At 37.1% G+C, this 17520-nt stretch overlaps 2 protein-coding genes across 6 annotated transcripts in view; both read left to right on the plus strand.

The window, feature by feature from the left end:
• The window catches only part of LOC127447907 (nck-associated protein 1-like), a 72559-nt gene extending 71334 nt beyond the window's left edge, over nucleotides 1-1225 (plus strand). For all 4 annotated transcript variants that reach the window (XM_051710090.1, XM_051710092.1, XM_051710091.1 and 1 more), the window contains one exon: nucleotides 271-1225. In XM_051710090.1, the coding sequence (XP_051566050.1) occupies nucleotides 271-387 (117 nt within the window). In that variant the 3' untranslated portion in view covers nucleotides 388-1225. The remainder of the gene's footprint in view (nucleotides 1-270) is intronic.
• Nucleotides 1226-6717: 5492 nt separating this feature from the next.
• On the plus strand, nucleotides 6718-11312 carry LOC127447922 (secreted frizzled-related protein 3-like). 2 transcript variants are annotated; one of them, XM_051710142.1, is made up of 7 exons: nucleotides 6718-7642; nucleotides 8272-8310; nucleotides 8500-8556; nucleotides 8819-8884; nucleotides 9066-9270; nucleotides 9347-9410; nucleotides 10120-11312. In XM_051710142.1, exons 1-7 carry the CDS (start codon nucleotides 7186-7188, stop codon nucleotides 10192-10194), a joined length of 963 nt encoding a protein of 320 aa, XP_051566102.1. In that variant the 5' UTR covers nucleotides 6718-7185; the 3' UTR covers nucleotides 10195-11312. The 2 variants fall into 2 exon arrangements, with proteins under 2 accessions (XP_051566102.1, XP_051566103.1); XM_051710143.1 differs by lacking the exon at nucleotides 10120-11312 and adding an exon at nucleotides 9970-10105.
• Nucleotides 11313-17520: the final 6208 nt, after the last annotated feature.

Genomic DNA, 17520 nt, shown 5'->3' on the forward strand with positions numbered 1-17520 from the left:
AGACGCTGAGAAAAAACAGTGATGCAACAATCAAAGACTTCCAGCTAATGCATGTTTATATGGAAAAACAATTGGGAAAACAGCACAAATGGACACAGAAACGCGTTTGTGTAAACAGCCTCTAAAGCGTGTGGGAGATTGGTCTGGGAGATTTTTTACTCTTTAAAGCCTAATCTGCAAAATGTGTTGAATTTAGGCGTAATAGAACGTGAGAAGAGTGTTTATCAGACTTTTTCTAAATGTTTCAAAATTTGTGTATTTAAATACTAGATCGTTCAAGAATCACCATTCCTCACCATGGATCTCTTGGAATCCTGCTTCCCGTACGTTCTGCTCCGGAACGCCTACCATGCTGTGTACAAGCAGTCTGTGTCCACTTCTACATAAGATTTCCTCTGCGTACTACACTCAAGGGGCAGAGACTTGAGCCCTCATTCCATACTACTCTGTAGGATTCTCCAACATTTTAGTCTTACCAGTATGAGACTTTTAAAAGGATCAAAACTTTTATGACACTGAGGGGAAAAAAGGAATTAAAAAAAATTGGCTTATTGACCACTTACAATAATCAAGTTTTATCCCAGGGACTAGTGACACTAAATAGCATTTTTGACCTTTTCTTTTGGTTGTGTTTTAATTTGCAATGGTTAAAAATGGGATCAAACACATCAAATAGTGAAATGTGTGTGTTGGGATTTGGGGGGGAGGGCTATGGTGAATTATAAAAACTCTACATCATTCTAAATGCTTGTTAAGATGTCAGATGCTTCTATGAAACAGTGATTCTTCTTTTGATGTTGTTCTAGATCTAATCCGTGTGGGTTACTGCGTGCTCTTTTTCTTTCTTTCTCTCCCTGTGAATTTGCATTTGTTTTCATTACACTTTTGTGTTACTTTGACATATTTGCCAAATCAATGGATACAACAGCATCTCATTTGGATTGAAACAGCAGAATTGTGCATAACTGCGTGTTCAAAAAGCAACCCAGTGTTGTTTGTACAAAGCATAGTATAATTTTTTAACTAACTTTCATGATGCCTTGTGGCATTGACACTCCATTGTACCTATCTGTGAGCTATAATAAACATTCTTACATATTTATTGAATGTTTTTCAATTGTTTTTACCCCTCCTGTAACCAGTTTCATATGTTTTGATTTTTTTTTTTTTTTTTTTAATGACAGTGTATCTTCCATAACATGAATAAACATCAGGTCATATGCAGTTTGACTGGTCCAGTTTATGCTGTTCAGTGTTGTAAAAATAATAAATGCTTAGATAATTATTACAGTCCCTTCTTTACATAACAACAGGGTTCCTGTGGCCATGGAAAACCTGGAAATACCAGGAAATGTTAAGGTTTTCATGGAAAAAAAAGTTAAAATGTCAAGTCATTTTTATTTGTATAGCGCTTTTCACAACACACATTGTTTCAAAACAGCTTTACAGAAAATTAACTGAAAATGAAACTGTAATAGCTGTAAAGTCTTCATTGTCATCATTGTGTAGTTTGATTAAATATGATTGTAAATTGTCTATAAAGATAAATAATTAAATAATATTTGTATTTAGAACCCCATTGAGCAAGCTGAAGGCAACTGTGGTAAGGAACACAAAACTCCATAAGATGGTGGTTAATGGAATAAAATAACCTTGGGAGAAACCAGGCTCACTGTGGGGGCCAGTTTCCCCCTGGCTAACCAGCATGAATATAATGCCAATATTAGTTATTTATGTGCAGTGCAGGCCATGGTTTTAAAATTAGTAAACTAAGTAAGTGTTAAGGGCCAGTGTTTAAACAAAGATTTTGTATGAACTATAAGATTAATGTCTAATGTCTTCAAAGTTCTGCCTGGATTAACTGCAGAAGTTCACATAGATGCATTGTCCTTTGTTAGTTGGCCGATGAAGGCTTTTGTTGGCAAATAATTGAAAGTCTAAGTATTCCATTTTAAGAGTATTGTCCATCATTAGACCAAGGTGATGCAGGCAGAGATCGGTGAAGTGCATTGCAGTTCAACCAGCAGTGCATTTCGGTGAGGTCTATCCTAGTCCAAGGTTCAGGCAGTGGCATATGAAGTATTCGATGTCTTATGGCTGGAGTTGGCATCAGTTCATTCCCTGAAGTCAATCGTAATAGACTGAAGTGATGTCTGGTTGGCACCGGCTGCATTTAGTCATTATCACTCAGAGACGCATAGCAGTGGAGTCCGACACCAAGCAGGAACAGAGGTGGATCTGGCCGGCTCTGGTAACCTCAGGATATGAATCCCAAAAAAATTAATATTAGCGTGGATGCCATAAAATGTTTTGAAGAGTTATAGAGCATGATAAATGTTTCTGGTTCCGGCAGACCTAACTATAGCAGCCTAATTGTGAGTTGGATAAATTAGGTGTATGCCTGGCTAAATAGATGAGTCTTTAGTCTAGACTTAAACTGAGTGAGTGTGTCTGCATCCCGAACAGTGTTAGGAAGACTATTCCATAGTTTAGGAGGCAAATAGGGAAATGATCGACCTCCTTTTGTGGATTTTGATATTCTAGGAACTACTAACAGGCCAGAATTTTGCGATCGTAATGAACGTGATGGAATATAGCATGGTAGAAGGTCACTTAAATACTGCAGAGTTAGATCAGTCAAAGCTTTGTATGTAGTTAACAAAATTTTTAAAGTAATACAGAATTTAACAAGTAGCCAATGTAATGCTGATAAAATGGGGCTAATATGATCATATTTCTTGGTTCTAGTCAGCACTCTGGCTGCTGTATTTTGAACCATTTGAAGTTTATTTATTGAGCTTGCAGGACCTCCTAGTAATGCATTATAATAATCTAGTCTTGAGGTCATGAACGCATTAATTAGTTTTTCGGCATCAGCAACAGAGAGCATGTGTCGTAACTTAGCAATATTTCTGAGGTGGAAGAATGCTGTTCTACAAACACTGGAAATTTGATTTTAAAAGGACAGATTGGTTTCAAATATAACACCTAATTCTTCGCTCAAGAAGACAATGTAACAGTCCATCGAGAGTCATATTATATTTTAGCGGTTTTTGGTCCAATAATTAGTACCTCTGTTTTGTTGGAATTGAGTCGAAGGAAATTTCTGGCCATCCAATCTTTGATTTCATTGATGCAAAATTTGTCAGGTTTTGAAGAAATATAAAGTTTCGTCGGCATAAGAGTGGAAACTTATTCCATGATTCCTGATATCTACCAGGGTAAGCATATATAAGGAGAAAAGCAGAGGCCCTAAAACTGATCTCTGTGGCACTCCATACTTAACTTTTGTTTGATCTGACAATTCCTCTTTGTAACAGTTGAAGGACGGGCAAGGAGGAGGCAGGAACCGGCTGACCAGTCAACATAAAGTTTAATGGTAAAACTCAACATAAAACAAACATAAACACACGGCCACGTGCGTCTCTCTCTCGAACTAGCATCTCCGGCTCCCCTATATCTCACTCTCCCGCTGATCAGCTGTTTCAGCGCCGGCCATGCACCCTCACGGCCCAGCCACGCCCTCCTCCTCATCACACTCCTTTACACAGACAAAGTGGTAGCGGTCTGCTAAATAGGACCTAAACCATGCTAATGCAAGTCCACAAATGCCAACATAATTCTCCAGCCTATTCAAGCGAATGTCGTGATCTGTCATGTTGAAGGATGCACAAAGATCTAAAAGCACTAGTAGAGAAATGCAGCCGCAGAGCAAGTCATTTGTAACTCTGATAAGTGCAGTTTGTGTACTGTGATGGGGCCTAAATCCTGACTGAAATTGTTCATATATACTATTTATCTGTAGAAATGAACATAGTTGTGAGGACACTACCTTTTCTAGTATTTTCGACATAAACAGGAGATTTGAAATCAGTCTGTAATTAGTCAATTCTCCAGGGTCAAGCTGTGGCTTCTTAATAAGTGGTTTGATAACTGCCATTTTAAAGTTTCTTGGGACATGTCCTAAGGATAGCGAGGAGTTAATAATATTAAGAAGAGGTTCTGAGATTACAACGAATATCTCTTTTAAGAGCTTAGTTGGTATTGGATCTAACATACATGTTGTGGCTTTTGATGTTTCTATAAGTTTTGTTAGCTCTTCATGACCAATGACTGCGAAGGATTGAAGTTGCTCGTGAGGAAAATTATGAGACACTGTTTTCTGAGGCATAATTCCAATTTTATTTCTGATTATTTCAATTTTATCAGTAAAGAAATTCATGAAGTCATTATTATTGTGCTGCGATGGAATATCTGGTTCAGTCGATGCTTTATTCCTTACCAATTTAGCCACAGTACTGAATAAACACCTAGGACTGTTGTGGTTATTTTTTATGAGTTTGCTAAAATGTGCTGACCTGGCAGCTTTTAGTGCCTGTCTGTAGCTTCAGACACTATCCTTCCATGCACCACGAAATACCTCTGATTTTGTATTCTTCCACTTGCGCTCCATTTTCCGAGCTGCTCTCTTGAGAGCATGAGTGTGATCATTGTACCATGGTGAGGGGCTTTTTGCTTTAAAAATATCCTTATTTTTTCTAGTGATTCTCTTATCTAAAATATTTTATCGGCAAGATATTGCTATTATGTAGAGTAAAACTTATTCGCAAGCTATAGTGATGCCTGATTTTGTGAGCAACTTCACAAATTGGTCTAAATGATTCATTATCATCTGAATCATCTGAATTTTGATTATTTATTTATTTTTCCTTCATGTAATAACAAAGGACTGGAAGGTTCATGGAAATTTGTTGCTTAGAAAGAGTGGGATCCCTGTTAAAGGTTGCATCAGTGATTTTTGCATTATGGAGAGACATGAAAGATGAGTTCTAAAAACTGTATTTTTACTATTCTGTCCAAGCTGACACGAGCACTACTCAAACACTTTGATCTGAAGTTGAAGATCTAAATCTTCTAAACACCTCCAAAGCACAGCTGTGCAGATGCCACTTTTATGGAGCAAAAGTAAAACTGTTTTCAACTTGTTTTTAACTTCTGTTTGCTCTCCCTTTTTGTTTTCACATTTTAGTTGGGATCAATAGTCATTATCGCATAATAAGCTCCAATGTGAAGTATTACATGGGACATTAAACATTGACATTAAATATTGATTTAATTTAGTTCAATGTATTTATTAAGTTGGAACTTGATTTATTAGTGTGAGAAGAGACCATGAATATATAGGAAATTGTTTGTCTAGGACATCGATTAATTGTACACTTTAGCGGTCATTATACAAAAATATCTGACCTCAGAATGCCACGATTGACCATGCTGAAAAATGCAGTAAAGAAATTGACATACTGTATGTATATATTTTCATGTTTGTCTTTACCAGGTGTCACGTGAAGAGATGGTACACAAGTAAAAAAAAATTATGTTGAATTAAAAACAAAGAGGCAGTATTCAACTTAAAAGTTTTATCTGTTACAACAACAATCTTACAGGGATAGTTCATCCAAAATTGCAAATTCTCTCATCATTTACTCACCCTCATGCTATCCCAGATGTTTTTGACTTTCTTTCTTCTGCAGAACACAAACAAAGATTTTTAGAAGAACATTTCTGTTCTGTAAATCCATGCAGTGCAAGTGAACTTTGAAGCTCCAAAAAGCACAAAGGCAGCATAAAAGTAATCCATCCAAGTGGTTAAATCCATGTCTTCAGAAGCAATATGATAATTGTGAATGTAAAACAGATCAATATTTAAGTCATTTTTTACTATAAATCCACACTTTCACCAGCCCTCCTATGTGCATTCACAAGAGGTGTTCTTCTGTTTTTTAGCGATTCACATTCTTCAAGCATATCACCACCTAATGGGCAGGGAAGGATACAGAAAAAAAGGAAGGGATAAAGCAAAGGAAAATAATAAATAAATCATATTTGCACAACAGCCCAGTAGGTGGCGAAATGCACGAAGAATGCAAATCCATATAAAACAGGAGAATAGGAGGGCTGGTGTAAGTGTAGATTTGTAGTAAAAAAAAAAACAACAAAAAAAAAGGACTTAAATATTGATCTGTTTCTCACCCACACCTATCATATCTCTTGTGAAGACAAGGATTTAACCACTGGAGTCGTATGGATTACTTTTATGCTGCCTTTATGTGCTTTTTGGAGCTTCAAAGTTCTTGCATTGTGAGGACCTACAGAGCTGAGATATAAAAATCTTTGTGTCCTGCAGAAGAAAATCATGCACATCTAGGATGGCATGAGGGTGAGTAAATGATGACAGAATTTTCATTTTTGGGTGAACTATCCCTTTAACAGATATACAGTAAGCATGGATTTTGCTGTAATGTTATCAAGGTGTCATTCCCATTCAAAATAAAATGTCTTCGTATTGGGTGTTCCAAACTAACACACATATTGGCTTTAATCGCTTTAGAGAACCCACTTCACTTTTGTAGTGCTCAGTCGGCACTACAAAATAAATACACATTAAGCCTTTGCAGTTAATTACTCAATACTACTTACAAAGTAACAAGAGCATGTAAAGAGTGACCCTTCTATTATTTTTGGTTTTACCTCGCTTTGTATTAGGCCTACCCTAATCAACACAGCTCAGCTGCTTAGAGTGTCTGTTTTTAAATTAACACTCCCTGTAGGTCTGCAAAACTATTTATATACTATTTGACTTATTCAAACATAGCTTTTGTCTTAAAGTCATTTATGGCAGCAGTAAGTTAGTCAACAGTCTAGCGCCTACAGGAGCGTGTGTTTGAGAGCGCAACAGGAGACGGGAGTGATGTATGAGGAGGAGGTGGGCTGGGGACATAAAGCAGCGTGTCCCGGGTCCACAGCCCACCTCCACCTCCTTATTCTCTTCCTCCTCCTTCACTTCGCCGCCTCAAGCTGCTTTCTTTCAGCCGGAGGAGAGAACACTTCCAACGCGCTTCTGGAGCGAGGAACCCAACGACTCCTTTTGTGCGTCACCATTTCCATGAGATACCCTCTTCCTTCGCTTTCCTCCTCATTTTTATAGAGCATTTTAAAAGATGCGTTCTTTTTCTTCGAGTGTATGACGCAAGACTTCGGTATGGTGAAACTGTTTTGAGGAACTTTCTTGGCACCGGCGGGGACCACTGAGGTTTTGCGCGCAAGAGTAGATCTCCAAATGAATTATAAATAGTTTGTTTATCGCATACTGCTCTCAGATTTGTGCATTTATACCAAACGGAGATGTTTTCTTACGAGTTCTTTATCTACGTCTTGGCCATCGCCTGTCTCTTGGAGATCCCCAGGGGCAGCAAGGCGGCGTCCTGCGAGCCCATCCGCATCCCCATGTGCCAGTCCATGCCGTGGAACATGACCAAGATGCCCAACCACCTCCATCACAGCACGCAGGCCAACGCCGTGCTCGCCATCGAGCAGTTCGAGGGGCTCCTGGGCACCCAGTGCAGCCCAGACCTGTTGTTCTTTCTCTGCGCCATGTATGCGCCCATCTGCACCATCGACTTCCAGCACGACCCCATCAAGCCGTGCAAGTCTGTATGCGAGCGGGCCAAGTGCGGCTGCGAACCGGTCATGAAGAGGTACAACCATACGTGGCCGGAAAGCCTGGCCTGCGAGGAGCTGCCCGTGTATGACCGAGGAGTGTGCATCTCACCTGAGGCTATAGTCAAGGCGGAGGGGCCAGGTTTTATTTATTTATTTATTTATTTATTACATTGAACATGTAATCTATGCACGTATATAAGTGCAGAGTTATTACTATAGTGGATAATTTTAATTTTTATATAATATATAATATGTGTAGCATGGACACTATTATGAAATGTGACACATTACTATTTTTATTTTTATTCTACTTATTATTATTATTATTATTATAGTACATGTAAACAGGATTTATAGAAGAACAGAGTATATTACTATAGTGATTAATTGTAATAATTACAATATTTAATATGTGTAATGTGCACACTATAATGTTGTGTTATACATTATTATTATTCTTACTACTATAGTACATGTAAACTGGATTTTTAAGTACAAAGTATATTATTATTATTATAGTGATTAATTTTAATATTTACAATATTTAATTTGTGTAATGTGGACACTAAAGTGTTATTTATTATTATTATTATTATTATAGCACATGTAAATTACATTTATATAAGTACAGAGTATATTATTATAGTGATTAATTTTAATATTTACAATATTTAATATGTGTAATATGGACACTATAATATAGTGTTACTCATTATTATTATTATTGACATTCTGTGTAAATAATCCTTGTATATGTCTCTCCTAAAGATAATCCTTACCATCAGGACCCTTCCAAATGTAACCCTGGTAAGATCATTCTTGAAATGTTGATTTTACGTCTGTTTTAACATTTATCCTGGTCTACTTTGAAGACCTGTCTGCTGATTTAAACAGGTTTATTTCAGTATCTGGGCTAAAAGGTTTATTTCAGTATCTAGGCTAAACCGTTTAGATCAAGCAGGTTGAACATTAATTTTAGTTCTGGTTTTCATACAGAGGGAAATCCAGACTTCCCAATGGATTCACACAATGGCAACTGCAAAGAAGCTATTGGTACTATTTATGTATAATTATTATAATTTAAATGTATATTTATTATGTTCATTATTTCTATTTATGTTTTACAAAAAGACTTAATATTTCATTAATATTCTGTGGATAAATATTGTGAAATAGGCCTAGATTATATGCAAATAAGTTGCTACATTACCTGACAAATAAAGTACTGTACAGTATGTTATTGCTGCTTGGATACAAAAATGTACAATATAAATTTACCTAAAATTTCTGAAAGTAAATACCTTTACCTTTTCAGATCGATGCAAATGCAAGTCTGTGAGACTTGGTCAAAAGACATACTTAAAGAACAATTACAATTACGGTAAGTCATGAATGGTATTGTGCAAATACAATGTGTGAAGTTCTTAACTGTCTCAAAAGACTGCTTTGCTTGGTTCATATTTCTAACACATTCACGTTCATTTCAAAGCATCAAAAAGTTAAACCGTAACTTGTTTTGCAGTATTAATAACTAGACACACTTCCGATGTTTCTCTTCACAGTCATCCGGGCAAAGGTGAAAGAGATAAAGACTCGGAATCATGATCTGAGCGCCATTGTCGAGGTCAAGGACGTTCTGAAGTCTTCTCTGGTCAACATCCCTCGAGACATCGTCACCCTTTATTACAACTCTGGCTGTCCATGTCCTCCCCTGGCAGCCAATGAGGAATACATTATCATGGGTTATGAGAATGAGGAACGGTCCAGGTGATGCATTTCATTTCATAATGGTGATATTTATGGATTATACTGCAGTTCTCATAAGTCTAATTCTCTCCCATAGACTGTTGCTCATTGATGGATCGATTGCACAGAACTGGAAGGACAAATTGGGACGCAAAGTGAAGGTATGAATCTCTAGACTAGAATGATTCCACCTTGAAAAAGAACATTCCCCACATTTACAGTGACCCCAAAAAGTATTTGGACACTTAAACCACATTTAAAATGTATGAATATCATTGCATTAAAAAAAAACAAAAAAAAAAAAAACATTCAAAGCAACTGGCATCTACAGTACAAAGAGTGTGCTTGTATGCCACTATTGATATTTTGTTATAGCCTACTTTTAAATGTAAGTATTTAGGGGGCCGGTGTATATGTAGCACCATTGCTATCATGTAGCACATTTCTGTGTCCTATGGCCTGTCCTGCTGACAAAAAATATAACACTGTAGATCAGTGGTTCTCAATTGGTTTTGCCTCAGGACCCCGATTTTACATTGAACATTAAGTGGCGACTCAACACATAAACACTTTGCAGTTTTTTTGCATACAGTTTGATGGACGCATGATCTTTGAGGTCAACAACAAAAGATTTGGGAAGTGTTTTCTCTCTTTTAAAAGTTAACAAGCCTATTTATTCTGATACTTTATTTCAACTAAGCATTTACTATTTGCATTTAGCAATGAGAAGACCTGCGACCCACCAGTTGAGAACCACTCCAGTAGACCCTTTGAATAAGTACTGTATACAGAATATAAACATATGGAGAGAGGCCCTTTTTGCAGAGGGTAGTGTGCCATTAACCTGACTAATTTTTTTATGTATGCCAGCGTTGGGACCAGCTTTTGCGCAAACAGACCAGAGCAAACTCAGGCAGGAGCAACACGAGACGGAGTCGCCACTAATTTTCCTCCCAAAAAAATCACACACAGACAAACCAAAGGACGAGAGGAGGTTCATAAAACTGAAAAATTGCACTAGTGTACTTTTTTTTTTTAGGCTGAGACTGTTTTTTTAATTGTTGCTTTTTATATTTGCCTAAAACATGTTGCCTTTGCACAAACAAAATGTTCATTTGACATTGCTTTGTATACTTGTTTGGGAAGGGTGTCGAACATCGGGCAGTGTTTGCCGATGAAAATGGGAATGTATGGGGAAGGGATATTTTTCTAGCGCCGTTGAGGTGGAGAACCTCAAAAATGCCAGCATGCTTTGACATGTTGCAATGCTCCATTAAGCTCTGTGCATACAATGGACACAAAACACTCATCACAAGCTGAAGCTGCGCTGAATTTTCCCTTTCGGAGGATTAAACATTCTTCAGAGAAAGAACAATGCAGTGTGGGGAAGAGAATCCTTTGGCAAAAATCTCAGAGACATCGAGATCCAAGACTAGGAGCGTAACATTATCGTGGATGACGAAATTAAGCTGTTGGGCTTGCTGAATGATGTTCATTAGAAGAAAAAATTACATTTTACATGATATTTCTGTAGTTCTCTCTTATATTTAGATGTGCATTAGATATGCTTGATCCTAAATGTCATTCCTATAGGAAGAAGTTGCATATAAACCCATGCAATGTTGAATTATTGAAACAGCTATTATTGTAAAAACACATTTTCAGTGGGTCTGGTTTCACATACTGTACACAACTCACTAAAAAATCTAACTTGAGTCCATTATACAGTCTAATACTCCATTTACAGCCCTTATTAAACACTTCTGACTGGTGACATGACCATGTTATGTTTTTATGCATTGTTAATGACATCAATTTCGCAAATGGACATTTTGTCCATTTGCAGTCACAGGCAGTCACAGGCACAAAAACACTAAGTATGTCTGACTAAGTACAGGCACTTTATACATTTATAGTTAACTCTTTGGTGTTTGGGGTGTCTGAATGCAAATGTATCACCCACCGTCATTTAAATGAGATTGTATGACAATCAAGTTTGTACTAGTTCTTTAAATTGCTCAGTTCCAATAACCTTTTTTATACAACCTAGTCTCATAGAATCACGTTACTATACCTGAATTTTTGCAAAATGTTTTTTAAGTGGCTCGTTGTACGTGTCACGGCAGTTCCCTGGTAAAATATACAGGCACTGCAACAACGGTTACCTTAATTCGCTTTCACAAAATCACAATTAAAACGGCAGATTATTATTTCACAAAAAGTTATGTTTTGCTTTGTTCCTTACACAATGCTATCTTACAGCTTGGTCTCATGAATATTACCTGACAGTGGCAACATTTTTGCGAAACAAAATTACATGCCTTATTACACGTTTGGCTGCAGTTTCCCAGTGAAATGTCCAGCGGGGGGCACCAAAAGCGAGTGAAATGGTGTTGTAATCAGACAAGGTTTTTAAGGTGAATTTTAGATGGTTTTAATGAGTATAATGGACCTTCCTAACCTAATTCTTACCCTAAACCTAATTAACAGTGATCTAAATAAAATGACTGGTAGACACAAAACATACATACTTACACTAAACCTAAACCTAACAGATAGCGTCCAAAAGCAGAATGAGAAATGAAAAGTACATTTTCTGAAGCAACAACGTCATCTGATGTCACTTTTATATCAGCTTACATGCTTGACTGGTCTCAAACCGCTGGCTTCTGAGTCCATAGTCCAACACTCTATCAGGTGAGCTACTGCGGAAGCTAATCACATTGGAATAAAGTGTGTGAATGTAGGTGAGTCTGTAACACAAGTGTTAAAATGTGTTATTTTTCAAATAATGCGTTATAGTAAAAGTGTTTCAATATCATAGCATAGCAGTGTGTAATAGTACAAAAAAAGTGTTTATAAAGCCATAATCAGCCGTTTTAGTCGTGATTTGTGTGAAAGTGAATAAAACGCACAGCTGTAGCACCTCTAGTGTTAATTTCACCAGGAAACTGCGACAAAATGTAGAATTCGGCATGTAAAAGTCAGTTTGCAAAAATAGAGTTATTATATTGTACTGTACTGTGGAGCTCCAGGTCACACCTACCGATGACATGGACCAGTGAAAGTAAGAAGGTGTTTAGCAGCCAATAAGAACAGTAAGCTGTTACGAACCACCGAAACGAATACAAAAACACCTTCTTTTTGGCCAGATTTTGTTCTAAATGACGTCACACACATTCGTTCTTCGATTTCATAGGAAGTATACCAAGGCCTTTAGGCGATACATATATTTTAACGTTTGCATTACCAACTACATTTATAAGCTTATTAGAATGTGATGTTGCACGGTAGCTCAATGCATAGAGTGTTACAATTGCAATGCAAAGGACCAGCGTATGAGTCCCGAAGATCACGCGGGTCAACACTTGAACTGAAAGTGTAATAGAAGCATTACAAAGTAACATAGTTGCTTCAGCATTTGTGTTTTCCGTGTCTTATTTGCATTTATGGCACTATCGGTTAGGTTTAGTTTAAGGTTTAGGGTAGTGAGATAGGCTAGATTGATTTAAAACTCTATGAAGCATTAACCTTAAAAACCTAATTTTAGGTGAACTTGCTTTTTGCACCACAGTGGACATTTCACTTCAGAACTGTTGCTATATGTACTGTATATTGAACCACATAATGTCCATTTGCAAAAATGTCACCACAGTCATATCATTTTAGAGATCAGGCTGATGATAGTGATTAAAAGACATAACAAAATTGTCATTTACAACATAGAGCTGCAGTTCTATTTCACAGCAGAAACGCTGTCAGTGTGAAAAGCACTGTTATTTCCATTACACTACAGCTACGCTTACAGACTGCTTATGCATGTGGTGTGAAACAGGTCTAATTCACTGCATGAGTTTGTAACGTCAGAGAGCAAACCTGGAACCAGTCCAAACAAGCTTGCTGTTGAAGTGTTTTGCAAAACCATTCCTGCTCTCAGGGAAAGAGTGAGTCTCTGTTTATGCTTCTCAGTACTGTGGGTCATTGTAGGGCCTGGTACTACAGTAATCTACAGTAATAGAGCTATACATATTGGCTTTAATTAAACAACCTACTCTTGGGAGTTATTGCAATGACAGCTGCCGACAGCTGCAACAGTGAGCATCTATAGTGCCCACAAACACCACTCCAACACATGGAATAATTTTATAACTTTCTTTTGGCACTTTAATGAGCATTTTGTGCATTCCTTTACATTTCTGAATTTGTGAGTAAAACACAGTATATACAGTATGCTATCCAATGAGTGCTGACATTGTTCCATGGAATAGCAATATGATCACATGGGAAATCAATGTTACTTGTTAATGTTCAAGTACTCTGAAATCGACCTCACTCTGCCAAATTAAGCGGCATGCCCTATCAGATATTTTTTGATCAGTTCAAACACGATCACCTTTTAATTAAGCACTATTGATAGTGTTCTGGTCCCATGGAAGTAATTGCGGTCACATAAACAATGAAAAGTGTGATTTGGAGGTTGCATTTTTCCTCTAAGAATACATTTGTACTCCATTGAAGAGGTTGTGCTGTAGGGTTAAAAAAAATATGCATTCCGGTTGACTGTATTACATATACAGCTACAAATACAAATTGCTTTAGAAATTGCTTTTGGCGCCACTCTGTGACTGGAGCTCACATGTGCCCATACAATTAACAACACTTCCAGCCTATGCCACTGGGGTTGTCCTGAAAATATATGCTGCCTATCAGAATGTGCTACCAATGCAATAATCACATGGATTTAGGGTTGGGGTTAGGGTTAGGGCTTAGTACAGCCTTATGCCATATCACACTATCTGATAGCTATGCTGGTAGCACATCCTGATAGGTATTATCCGGCTGACAAGATGTGCTACCTAGGTTTTTATCACCTTTAATGCACAGGTTCTCCTGTGCCTCGATATGTGCTACCCAAGTTTAGGCTTTACATATCACTGTTTTTACTGCTGGTTGCACATTCTGAGCAGGTAGGATTGTTCGAATTTCAGTAAGAACAGACCTATTTCAGCGAAAGAACTTTCAAGTTAATTGTTTAAATTCAACATGAAATCAAATTTGATGCAATTTACATTCTTAATGCACGTTGCCAGTCTTATTCTGCATTCATTGGTGCATGTTATTTTAAAGCAAATAAATAAATACAAATAAATTGTTTGTGATATTTAATCAAAATATTACACATTGCTCCGCCTCTGAAATTACTTTTCATTTTGACTGACATCAGGGTTTTTTTTACACTTTAATCCGCCTCCCTCCAATCACCCGTCTGCATTCTGGTCAGTACAACCCACTTTTCCAGATCTAATCAATTCCTGATGGATAAAATCAAGTCATTGAATATCCTGTTTCATTTGGAGATTCATTGCCCATCTATATACAAGTGTAGCATAAGCTGTCCAAGAGTGCTGACCCATGTTATGTCATGCTATCAGTTCCACCAGATTTAGTTTAACCGCTTGGCCAAAGAAAAATTACTTTGGGAACAATGTATGGACATGAAGGGTCGGCCTTATCACAGGCAGAGGGTTTATGGGAAAATGAATGCCGAATGTGTTATTTTATGCAACATAAATTGACTAGCCTGTTTGGCTTGTGGATCTTATGGTAAGAGCCACCTTACCATCAGGCTAGGAAGGAAGAAATGCCCCCACAATCCATATGTCCTGCTGCCCTCATATTTTAACTCATTGAAATTATGTGACATGTGGGAACCATCAAACAACATAGCGGCAATGTAAATCTCCTGGTTCCTTTCCTCTAACGCGAGCTGCCAGGAGGGGGTGAGGGGGTCACCTCTCTGCTCGTTCAGCATCTGGCCCAATGTCAATCCAATGGCCAGACTCCCCAAAACATCACTGACTTCACAAAACTGGACAGTAATGACAACCAGAGGAGCACTTCAGTGAGGCCTATCTACAGCTTCTCCATATAAAATTTAGCTTAAGCACCATCAACGGATTGGGTTTCATCCATTATGCATGAGAAGAAAGAGAATGGCAGATGATACACTGATATATTCACTTGATGACAGCCCTAGACTGTAAAAAGTAAAAAATAAATTAAAAAAAAAGTGTGGAGGTAGCAGCCCTAGGTTTTTGAGCCAATCAGTAATTTGATGTTAGATGTTTTATTTTATTTTTTTATAGAATTTCTTGGTAAAGAATGGCACAGCTAACACTGCACAGGTCTGGTACATTAAATGTTTCTGCTCAGGTGATGCTCAAGAAACATGATCAAACGGGAGTCGGCATGTTTATTGGACACATTATGCTTACTGATTGTACTCACTGACAAGCGCCATCTCCCATCCGACATTATTGGTTCAAGTGTGTTTAACTTCCCTGGGTTCAGATCCCACCTTGAAACCAGGAAGTGATCATGTTCACATTATCAGTGACAAGCACGACCTAAAAGTTTGCATTTTTCCCCCTAACATTACATTTTTACTCCACTGATGTTTAGGTTTGGGGTTTTGGTTGGGGTTATGGTCTATCAAATATGCATTCCTCTTCACTGTATTACATTCTGTATTGCTCAAAACAGCTCGTTTCACAACTTGCTTTTGGCCTCCCTCTGTAGACATTTCACCCTTAAAATGGAGCTTACACATGCCCATATGCCCAACAGCACTTACCACTTTAGCCACTGGGGGCAGTGTTTTGAATTTCGGTAAGCACAGACCGATTTTTAGCTGAAGGAAGTCAACATGCTGTTTCAGATTTAACTGTAAGATCAGTATGGCTCAAGAGTGTGCCCAATAGAAATAGGTTGTGCTCAGCAAAAACTAATACTAATATAACTAATATATATATATATATATATATATATATATATATATATATATATATATATATATATATATATATATATATATTATATTATATTATATTAGTTACTAATAACTAATATAATTATGATATGGAGCATTGCTGAGCAGGACATCTTTTTTGTACCTCTCTTAAAACTGATCTACCTCAAATCTGACGTGGGCAGTATTTTCCAGAACTGCTGACAATAAGAATTACCCTGGACTCTTCAACAGGACCTCCTTGCACTTCTGAATGGTGAGAAAGTATCAAAGAATTACTGACCTCTATATATTACACCATAAAAAACTGCTGACAAGAGAAACTGTCCTTTTGGGTCTCTTTCCCTTTTTAGACATTTCCTGTCTCTGTAGGTTCTACGGTCATGAATATGAGCAGTGATCAGAAACACATGTTGAAATGTGTGTGAAAAATCTGGGAAATGTTTCAAATTTGAGGTGTTCAGTGGAGTCCAAGTTGCAATTACATGGTGATAATATTTCAAGGTTACAGTCAAGCATATGTAACAATCATTTAGCAATTTCAATAGAGTTTCCTTCTCCAGTTAATCTTTGTTTTTTGTCAGTGTGATAAGTTATTGGCATATTATCTAGCTCAATAAATATCTTTCCTTTACAATAAACAAAATTAAATAATTGACAGACATTTTGTTAATTTCATAATAGGTCATAATTTTATTTTTTACCTATTTTAAAGGTGAGGTGTGTGAGTTTTTCAATGTTAAAATTAGAGCTGTCAATAGAATGCAATTATTTACATGATGAATTATTCATATTAATTGCAATACTGTATGTTAGAATTTAAATATGGGTTCAAATAGTATCTGCCACTATTTGCACCAGGGTGCAAATAGCATCTGCCATAATTATATGTAATTACATTATTGTGGCAGAGAATAAAGCATTAATTAGAGTAGTAGACAATACAAAAAGTGGCTTTAGATGTCTGTATATAGTTTGTTTAATGTCCATAGCTTTAAACATACCCTTCATTGTCCTACTCTCGACAGAAATCCATTTTCAATTCAGTTTGTCAATCTTTCACCAAATGTTTTTGTATGTATGTGCATCAGACGGACACTCTTGGAGTGAAATGAGGTATATACTGTGCACTTACACTATGCACTTGGTTATCTAGTGTATGAATTTTCAAAGTGTAGTATGGTCTCAAATGGAACATAATTTATTTTATTTAAACTACATGGAAGCGTTCTCCATTTTTCAGATGACGGAAGTGACGTTTCAAACGTGTGCGATGTGTTGCAACCTCAGTCCTACATTTATATCTCAAAAACTTTTGTGCTTCACTGTCAAACATTTTTTTTTCAGCTAATATAAAAATCTAGAGTACCTGCAAATTCAGTACTCATTATTTTCACATGCAAATGAGCTTTTCAGCAAACTCTTCATTGTCGCCAAATGTTTGCTGCAGGTTCACCTCTACC

This window comes from Myxocyprinus asiaticus, chromosome 11 (assembly GCF_019703515.2).
Source record: "Myxocyprinus asiaticus isolate MX2 ecotype Aquarium Trade chromosome 11, UBuf_Myxa_2, whole genome shotgun sequence".
In the NCBI taxonomy this organism is placed as follows: Eukaryota; Metazoa; Chordata; class Actinopteri; order Cypriniformes; family Catostomidae; genus Myxocyprinus; species Myxocyprinus asiaticus.

Bases quoted from the DNA above. Each gene is read 5' to 3' on its own strand.
- LOC127447922 (XM_051710142.1), top strand. From the start codon at position 7,186: ATGTTTTCTTACGAGTTCTTTATCTACGTCTTGGCCATCGCCTGTCTC. The intron at 7,643-8,271 runs GTTTTATTTATT...TCTCTCCTAAAG, and splicing joins AGTCAAGGCGGAGGGGCCAG to ATAATCCTTACCATCAGGAC. The intron at 9,411-10,119 runs GTATGAATCTCT...TATGTATGCCAG, and splicing joins AATTGGGACGCAAAGTGAAG to CGTTGGGACCAGCTTTTGCG.